At 35.1% G+C, this 9,213-nt stretch overlaps 2 protein-coding genes and 2 non-coding genes across 4 annotated transcripts; 1 reads left to right on the top strand and 3 right to left on the bottom strand.

Annotated features, from left to right (window-relative positions):
* On the top strand, positions 1 to 1,427 carry LOC106429401 (mitochondrial uncoupling protein 5). Its single transcript, XM_013870150.3, has one exon. The coding sequence runs from the start codon at positions 297 to 299 to the stop codon at positions 1,245 to 1,247; it is 951 nt and encodes a 316-aa protein (XP_013725604.2). The 5' UTR covers positions 1 to 296; the 3' UTR covers positions 1,248 to 1,427.
* A 4,015-nt stretch (positions 1,428 to 5,442) lies between these two features.
* LOC125608459 lies at positions 5,443 to 5,534 on the bottom strand. Its single transcript, XR_007339353.1, has one exon. It is a non-coding gene; the product is annotated as a small nucleolar RNA snoR128 (small nucleolar RNA).
* Positions 5,535 to 5,633: 99 nt separating this feature from the next.
* Positions 5,634 to 5,726, bottom strand: LOC125608458. The gene has a single exon (XR_007339352.1). It is a non-coding gene; the product is annotated as a small nucleolar RNA snoR128 (small nucleolar RNA).
* Positions 5,727 to 6,827: 1,101 nt separating this feature from the next.
* Positions 6,828 to 9,213, bottom strand: LOC125607988 (homeobox-leucine zipper protein ATHB-15-like). The gene is made up of 5 exons (XM_048777619.1): positions 8,979 to 9,213; positions 8,212 to 8,591; positions 7,800 to 8,007; positions 7,088 to 7,184; positions 6,828 to 7,013 (listed from the first exon to the last, which is right to left on the bottom strand). The coding sequence occupies exons 3-5, from the start codon at positions 7,934 to 7,936 to the stop codon at positions 6,855 to 6,857; spliced, it is 393 nt and encodes a 130-aa protein (XP_048633576.1). The 5' UTR covers positions 7,937 to 8,007; positions 8,212 to 8,591; positions 8,979 to 9,213; the 3' UTR covers positions 6,828 to 6,854.

Here is a 9,213-nt window from a genome sequence, read left to right as displayed (position 1 = left end):
CTCTCTCCAACCACACACAACAATCAATCAATCTCTCACCATTTCTCTTTCTCTCTCTAAAAAAAAACTTTTGTCTGAACGGCATATGTCTCAGAGACCTCAAGTTCCTCATTCTTCCTCTATAGCTTTCGGTCTCCATTCTCATCTCCTAATCTCCAGTGAGATCAGCTCTAATTCCAACTGGTCTCTCTAAGCAAAAAAAAATCAAACCTTTATAAAATTTTCTCTCAGATTTTCTCGGAAAAAAGATCCAAACCTTTCTGACTTTTTGATTTTCCATTTGATAAAAACAAGAAATGGGTCTTAAGGGTTTCGCTGAAGGAGGCATCGCATCGATCGTAGCGGGTTGTTCGACCCACCCGCTTGATCTCATCAAGGTCCGAATGCAACTCCAAGGCGAATCAGCTCCCGTTCAGACAAGTCTCCGACCAGCGCTTGCCTTCCAGACCTCCTCCTCCTCCGTCCACGCGCCTCCACCTCCTCCGCGCGTGGGTATAATCGGTATCGGATCTCGTATCATCCGTCAAGAAGGCACGCGCGCTCTGTTCTCCGGCGTCTCCGCCACCGTTCTCCGTCAGACTCTCTACTCGACGACCCGCATGGGTCTATACGACATCTTGAAGACTAAATGGACCGACCCGGAAACAAAGTCGATCCCTTTAACCCGCAAACTCGCCGCCGGGTTCATCGCCGGAGGGATCGGCGCCGCCGTGGGAAACCCGGCGGACGTCGCGATGGTGCGCATGCAAGCCGACGGGCGTCTCCCGTTGGCCGACCGGAGAAACTACAAGAGCGTTTTGGACGCGATCGCGCAGATGGTTCGCGGCGAAGGCGTCACGTCTCTGTGGAGAGGGTCGTCGATGACGATCAACAGAGCGATGCTCGTGACGGCGTCGCAGCTGGCTACTTACGACTCGGTGAAAGAGACGATTTTGGAGAAAGGGTTGATGAGAGACGGGCTCGGGACGCACGTGACGTCGAGTTTCGCGGCGGGGTTTGTGGCGTCGGTCGCGTCGAATCCGGTGGATGTGATTAAGACGAGGGTGATGAATATGAAGGTGGTGGCGGGGACCCCGCCGCCGTATAAAGGGGCGGTTGATTGCGCGTTGAAGACGGTGAGAGCGGAAGGGATCATGGCCTTGTATAAAGGGTTTTGGCCGACGGTGTCGAGGCAAGCACCGTTCACGGTGATTTTGTTTGTGACGCTTGAACAAGTTAAGAAGGTGTTCAAGGACTTTGACTTTTGAGGAAGATATGATGATGATGCTGGCGATAATTTGGGTTATACAAAATAAGTTTTAATTTTCTTTTGATTAATCGAATAGTTTAAGTTTAAATGTTCTTCATTATATCGATCGAGTAGTTCTGTGGAATGAAAATTTGAGATCAATGAGAAGAAATAAACAGTTCAACTGATTCGATTTGAAGGGGGAGGTGTTATCTCAGTCAATAAGTATTTGGTAGATCCATTTGTGTTACTTTTGAACTATGTAATATTCTTTCAAAAAAACTTGTACTTTTCAAACAAAATATCTTTATGAAGATTGATGTGGCTATTTAATGGAACATCTCTAAGCTTATCTGCAAATCAAACTGTCAATGACTTGTTCAACTTCTTATATATAGATTTGGTCAATTGATATTTTATGAGATCTGACTTGCTTTTCGATCTTTTATATTGTTTCTTACTGAGTTATAGTATTATCATCTTGTATTTTACGCGGTAAACCATATTGCTCGTTATACTTTTCTATCTTGTTTCACATACTCCTCTAATAGAATTTGAGACCTTTCTTAAATTTAAATAATACGGTCTACCATTTATGGAAGCAAAGGAACAATCTCATACACAATCGCACCTCACTCTCTCCTGCTTCAATCTTCCATTGCATTGATAAGGAGGTGAGAAACATAATCTCAGCAAGGAAAGGCAGGAAGCACTTTTGTGTTCTTATGTCCATGTGGTTGAGATAGTAAAGTTCTTGTAGGTTAAAATGGTGATCCATCTTGTTTTTATTTCTTTTTGCCAAGATGGTTCAAACTTAAGATTGCAAAATCTTCTTTTCATTTATATGAGATTTACAATTTAGCAAAAAAAAAAATATATGATTTTATTTTTAAAAAATATATAGATGACAGCATCAATGATGTATTTAAATATTTTCGATGAGTTAGAAGTGTTCACCAACGTTGAGTTGGCCTAGTGGTAAAGGGATTGCGGCTGTAACTTCCGCCACTTGGATTCAACTCACGGTGGGAGGGACTATTTACAATGCTTGGGTTCCCGGCAAAGAGGTGAAAACACCTTTTTCAACCAAGTTGCTTTGGTCTAGTGGTATAGGAGCTCCGGCTGGAGTGCCCGCCCCTGGGTTCGAGCCTTGGCCACTGCGGAATTTACATATGGGCTGCAGCATCCGAGACCGAAGACCGTTACACGGTGAGCCACATGGTGACGTCCTAGCAGCGTCCATGCTCACTTCGGTCTCTAGTCTGGACCACCTCAGTGGGACCAAGATACTCGGTTAGCAAAAAAAAAAAAAAATAGAAGTGTTCAAATAATTTATGAAGAACTGTTCCTAATTATTCCATTGTATCAGAGTCTAGATCAAATTATTGATCTCAAATCAAAGCTATGGACAATGAAATCTTCAAAAACGTGAACATATAACGTAAGCCCAAAAGTATATAATAAAACAAAACGAACTTCGGTGCAATCATCCACGTGTTTTATGATGCTTTAGTTTTACACATACGTTAAGTCGAATCTATTCAACAGGATCATTTAAACCGTTTCTACGAGAAAACACACATACACGAATCGTAAAACTAACTATCTTTTGAGTCATCAAAATCTGATACCATCATAATTCGTTGCGTTTGTATGGATTGCTGTCTTGTTACGGGCAAATAGATTATTTTAAAAATGATATGTTTAGTTTCGCTTTCTTTACCTGTCATGTGGAGTAATGTTTGATTGTTAGAACGAAAGACAATGGGTGACAATACAGAAATTAAATGCTAGAACAAACAAAAGAGAAATACATTCAAAATATCCGTAACATTCTGAATTGTAATATATAGAAAAGTTTAAAATTTTATGGGCAAACATGTTTATGCTAGAGTAATGAAAAAATGTTACTTATCAGAAAATGATTTGTCATATCGTAAGAGTTAGACCAAAGAACGAAAAAAGATATGTACTGATTATATGTTCAGTAAACAAGACTTTCAGATTTTGGAGAATTAACTCAACACCCATTAGACGGGATGGACTCACGGGCCGAATGAACTGGCAGAAAGCCCGGTAGAACATTATAATATCATTAAATATATTTTTATTAAAAATAAAAATAAGAAAATTCTTAAAATAACTTTACAGTCAAAAACAAATATTTTAATTTTATACTTAGATTTTATTTTAATAATTAGTGCTATTTTGCCAATTTATCTTCTTGTTTGGGTCAGTATATTGGGCATTATAAGAGTCTATGAATGTATCTGCATGTGCTCTTGATGGGCTTTAATACAATTTAAAGTTGACGAGGAAAAGTCATAATTGTTTTTTCTGGTACTATCCAAGATATTTTCCCCATCAACAATGTGCATTATTTAAATTCGTAACACTCTCAAAAAAGCCATTTTATTAAACCCGACCACCGACATAAACTAGACAACTAGATTTTTCACCCGCACATCCGTGCGGAAAGATTTTATTTTATAAATATATAACAGATACCATCGCAAAACTTTCAAAGATATAGTTTACATTTTAGTGTTATATATTGTGTAAATCTATAATGTTATTAGTTATGTTTCTTATTCGATATTATTAATGTATAATGATTTGTTTTATACATTTTACTTTATTATTAATTGTTATTATATATTAATATATTTTCAAGTTTGGTAAAATAAATTCATAGTATGAAATAAACAAATTGAGAATCTCTTTCATTTTTTTCTAATTTTTACATACTGAATACAACACATTTTACAATTTTATTTAGTTATTATAGAACTGATATTTTCTTAGCATAATTTATATTTCTATGTTATTTATTTTAGTATATTGTGGAATTTTATAACTAAATAGATTATAATAATACTTTATTATTAATTATGAAATCAATCGCTGCATTAATTTAAAAATATTTTAAAATTTTATTAAGATTTTGTTAGATTTATTCCAACATATTTTGTTATAAGTAAAAATAAAATTTAAATTTACAGTTAAAATTTATTTATTAATATCTATATAATTTATAAGATTTTTTAGAAATGTATATATTTAATATATTAACTTAAATAATCAAATAGATTTAATTGATGAAATAGATCTAGTATGAATTTTTTATGGTATTTCTTTTAATAAAAAAGATATAGAATATAATTATAAAATTTGAAAAATAGCATACACTTTTATTTTATTTTGTTTTATAGTAAAATTTTATTTAAATTAATATATAATAGTATATATTATTAATTACGAAATTAATCAATGGTATTAATTTAAATAAAATATTTTAAATTTTAAAACGATTTTGTTAGATTTTTTCAACAACATTTTGTTATAACTAAAGATAAAATTTTAATTTACGGTTAAAATTTATTTATTATTAATATTTTTATATATTTAATAAATTAATGTAAATAATTAAATAAATGTACTTAATAAAATAGACCTAATAAAATTAGTATGACTTTTTATGGTAGATAAAAATGGTACTTCTATTTTAATAGGGAAAGATTAAAACCAACTCCACATTTGGACAGGATTGTTGTCTTGGGACCAGGGACTCAAAGAGTCCAGTAATTGTTCGCTAACAATTTAATCACCCATATGTTGTTGTTTCGCTAACAATCTCTAAAAGTCGATTGAATGTTTTATACGTTGTTCAAACGAAAAACATATGGGAGTTCAAAACAAGGGCCAGTTTTGGGGACAAGACAGATTTTAAATCATTGTTTTGTTTTAACAGTTACTGCTTATAGTATTTTCGGTTTCTACCCAAGATTAAATTTTTTTGCCACATTAAATGTTATCTAAATTAACATCCAAGATCATGTTCGTCCATGGCTAGTTCAGGTTGGATAAAGAGAAGCTCAGGTTGATGCAGTGAGATGAGTAGTTAATGGGCAATTAAAAGAGCTGTGTGCTTGCACTAGTGTGGATCATAACGTGCAAACACCAAGTTGGAAAACTTATGAAGTAAAAATCGTATAACAAAGATATAAAACATGGAGGAAATTTAGTTGCTCAGTTAACCGCTCAGATCGACATTATTGTCGACTGACTCATTAAGCAGTGAGATGAGTAGTTAATGGGCAATTAAAAGAGCTGTGTGCTTGCACTAGTGTGGATCATAACGTGCAAACACCAAGTTGGAAAACTTATGAAGTAAAAATCGTATAACAAAGATATAAAACATGGAGGAAATTTAGTTGCTCAGTTAACCGCTCAGATCGACATTATTGTCGACTGACTCATTAAGCACAAAAAATGCTTTCAATCATATATTTTCTCATCATAGCAACAAATCTTTACATGAAATTAACACAGGGGGCAAAAACAATCAAAAGAAAAAAAAAAGGATCAAATTCGATAGAGACTTAGACAAAAAAAAAAAGATGAGTTGCTCAGCTAACCGCTCAGGTTCGACATTTTTGTCGACCGTTCATTAAGCGTTTCCACTTTCAATTTATTCATAAAAATCTCATCATCGCAACCATAACTCGAAAATAAAAAACCTTTCACATGAACCTGATCAACTAGACATAGAAAACTGAATTCGAAAAAAAATGCAATATTACCTTTATTCTACGAAAATTCGAATGCAAAACTAAAGGTTTTGAAAAAGAAAACGAGCCAATTGCATAACGCAAGATGAGATTAGGGTTTCTCCGTTCTCGCCGGAACTCCACGAGAGACTCCTCTCGATAAGATGAGATGTTTTATAGCGAGGAAGACTCTAGGGTTTTAATTATGGGCTTTGAGCTACTTACTAATTAGGCTTCTTAAAAGGCCCGATATTGTTTTTGGGCTGTGATTGGATTGAATCTTATTGGATCAATCATGTCCAAAGCAGTGAGACACGTAATCTTTGGCTGGCTTTATAACTACTAGATCCTTTTTCCGCGCTACGCGCGGATAATATATTTAAATTTATTACATTTATCATTGTATTTGTATGTGAATTTTTATATATTAAATTATATATAACTAATTTTAAAATTGATTTTTTTTATATTTTAAGTTTGAAGTAAGTATTTCTATTATATGTAACACAATTAACTAATAAAATATAAAGAATCAAGTCTGAGATTTTAGAGTTACGTAAAAAATATAATTATGTATAGAACATAAATTATCTTAGTTTAAGAGATCGAAATCTCATATCGAATAAATACACGAAAAGAAAAAGTATTCCAATAACCTACTTAAAATATAAAACCCCTTTTTCAAAAAAAAAATGTACTTAATAATATTTTTTACGTGTAATATTTGAAAACTGACAATTGAATATCGATCTAGAATATTATTTTAATATATCTAATGGTAAAATATTAGTTGTAATAAACAAATTTTGAATTTTTAATATTACATGAATTAGAAATCTTTAAAACCAATTATTTTTGAAGTATCAAACAAAGGACCAGTTGATGAACACAAAGCAGATACAATGAGCATTCTCTTCTTCATTGAGTACTTTCCAAGCAACTGCTCTCTCGTATGAAACTGGTCTCCCCATGCTTGACAGACATATCCCACCTTGAAGACTCGCAAAGGCCTAAACCAAAAAAATCATGTTAAAGTCAGATATCAAACTACATACACGAATCATACCAGAACGTTGTTAAAAAACCTGTTGCATGATCTGTGGGAACTCAGAGCAGAGAGTCTTCCTTCCATTGTCATCAAATATCTTCTCTAAAGAGATATCTTGAAGAGAAACCAATGTTGTCTCAAGCATGTCTAGCCCCGCCTGGTTTGCAAATGTGAAGACTGGCATGGCCTAAACAAAAAAGGTTAAAAGAGGATCAGTGAATAATAAAACATTCATTGAGTGTTTGATGTTTAAGTTAGTACCTTCATTGAGCAGCAGATGATAGCATCTGTATGATGCCAAAAGTTCTTGAGAACAGATTCATTGCCTTTATTAGAAACAAAGCGACCCAGCTCATCCCTATACACACAACAACAACAACAACAACAACAACAAAAAATTAAAAACATATCCAGAGAAGAGCAAACAGCTATATTATAAATAAATCAAAACAAAAAATCCTCTAAGAAGCAAGTCTATTATGCATCACATGCAAAATGACTGCTTAATACAAATGAAATAAGAGCAAACACCACCAAAATCTCAATATTCATGGCAAGAACCCACAGTTTCCATTTTGTGAGTGCATCATAGAGATTTAGTAGCCTAGCCCTAGTGTAGCATAGTAAATAAAACAATTACGGACAGATTCATAAAAGAGCAAGCAACTGTCTTTATCAATTAAAACACAAATCAAATCAGAATCAGAATCATCAAATGCGAACATCACCCAAACTCTGTATATACATGGCATGAACCCACAATTTCCATTTTCTGACTGCAGCAAAGAGATTAAGTGGCCTAATCCTAGTGTAGCATAGCATTAAGGACAATCAAAAACAGGTCCAAATGGAAACCTTTGAAGGGTTTTACGGCAAGGGAAGAGGAAGAAGGAGCAGCACACGAGCTTAAACTAAGACATAGAACATCTATAGACCAATCTGGAGATAAACAAAGAGCAAAACCGTGACGAACCTGAACAACTGCCATGATGGTCTTAGTGACAACAGCAGCAGCTCTCTCAGTGTAATGCCCTCTCGCCACATTCCTATCAAACAACTCAACACCTTCACAAAGCTCCATACCCAAATGCACAGCATGCTCATCCTCATAAGTCTCCCTCAAGGTAACAACGTTGGGATGCTCAGGCATATGCCTCATGATCTCCAGTGTTATGGTCATCCTATAAGGAGGCAACCAAAACTTTCTAGAAAATAAATATTCCTACTTTTACATTTTACCCAGCAACCACAAGTTCATATTTTTTTATTTTTTTCACAAGTTCAAATTTGTTTCAACTCAAACATGGAATCCAAATTTACAATGTCCTAGAGCAGCAACTAATCTTGGTAAAGAGAGAAAACAAAAGCAGTAGAAGTAGAAGAACCTGCTCAGAGAGTTCTCTGGTGGGACACAGAACAACAGTCTTGGGACGCCTAGGCTTAGTTATTTTACCAAGGGTTGCCTCATCTTCTCTCATCAGCTGCAAAAACTCAAACCAATACACCTTAAAACGCCATGTTTTCAAGAACATCAACCAACCTATCTTCATATCTAAAGATATCATGAAATGACACTAAAGAAACACATCAATTCATCTACTGTTACATAAGAATACACCAGCACACTTCCTGCTGAAGGTCCTTGATAGTGTTCTTCAGGTCTGGCCATTTGGTTAAAGACTGCAGAAGGTCCTTGATAGTCACGTCCACGGTAAACCACCATTACACTTCCTGCTCTCCATATCACCATTCCACCAGTTCGACGCTGCCCATCAAGAGTAAATCCAATCAGTTCCCAACAAAACAATTTTTTTTGCATCAACTTGTTACTACTTAATAGCCATGCTCAGCTCCATCTCCTATACAAAACTGCATTATTGTTACTAAGAAAGAGTACTACTAAGTTTCAGAACTAAGTTGAGATTAGGTAATGAGATTAGGTAATTATTGTTCAAGATCATTCAAGAACTAAGAGAGAACTAACTTGAATGATCATTACTAAGACCATTCTATTGCAGAACTAACTTGAGATTAAGTGGTTACTTTCCCTATATATTAGCTATCTAATTTCAAATTTCACACCTCAAATTCAACTAACGTCCTGCACGCAATAAAGAGATCTTTTTTCAACCAGGAATCAATTGAAACAGACCTCAACAATCTCATGAGCCGGTCTTCATATCACGAGCAAGCACCTCATGGAACTTAAGCCTCACAAGCTCCTCTTTCCTCCAAGTATCATGAATCTTCTCCATCACCGCCTGCGTGAGGCCAGCTTTAGGTATATTAATCCTCACCCTCAGATACATCCCGTCTCTCCTCAGCCTCCGTAGCCCAGAATCCTCAATCGTAAGCTCCGGCAACGACGGAGCTCTAGCTCTCCTCTT

Source organism: Brassica napus, chromosome A4, assembly GCF_020379485.1.
Source record: "Brassica napus cultivar Da-Ae chromosome A4, Da-Ae, whole genome shotgun sequence".
NCBI classification, from domain to species: Eukaryota; Viridiplantae; Streptophyta; class Magnoliopsida; order Brassicales; family Brassicaceae; genus Brassica; species Brassica napus.
This window is presented reverse-complemented; position numbering and strand designations above follow the sequence as displayed.

What these genes read in the sequence shown, in the direction of transcription:
- LOC106429401 (XM_013870150.3), top strand. Translation starts at nt 297, where the DNA reads ATGGGTCTTAAGGGTTTCGCTGAAGGAGGCATCGCATCGATCGTAGCG.
- LOC125607988 (XM_048777619.1), bottom strand. Translation starts at nt 7,936, where the DNA reads ATGAGGATGAGCATGCTGTGCATTTGGGTATGGAGCTTTGTGAAGGTG. An exon ending in CCATCATGGCAGTTGTTCAG is followed by an intron (nt 7,185 to 7,799) that starts GTTCGTCACGGT and finishes TTGTGTGTATAG; the next exon opens with GGATGAGCTGGGTCGCTTTG. An exon ending in TCATCTGCTGCTCAATGAAG is followed by an intron (nt 7,014 to 7,087) that starts GTACTAACTTAA and finishes TTTTTTGTTTAG; the next exon opens with GCCATGCCAGTCTTCACATT.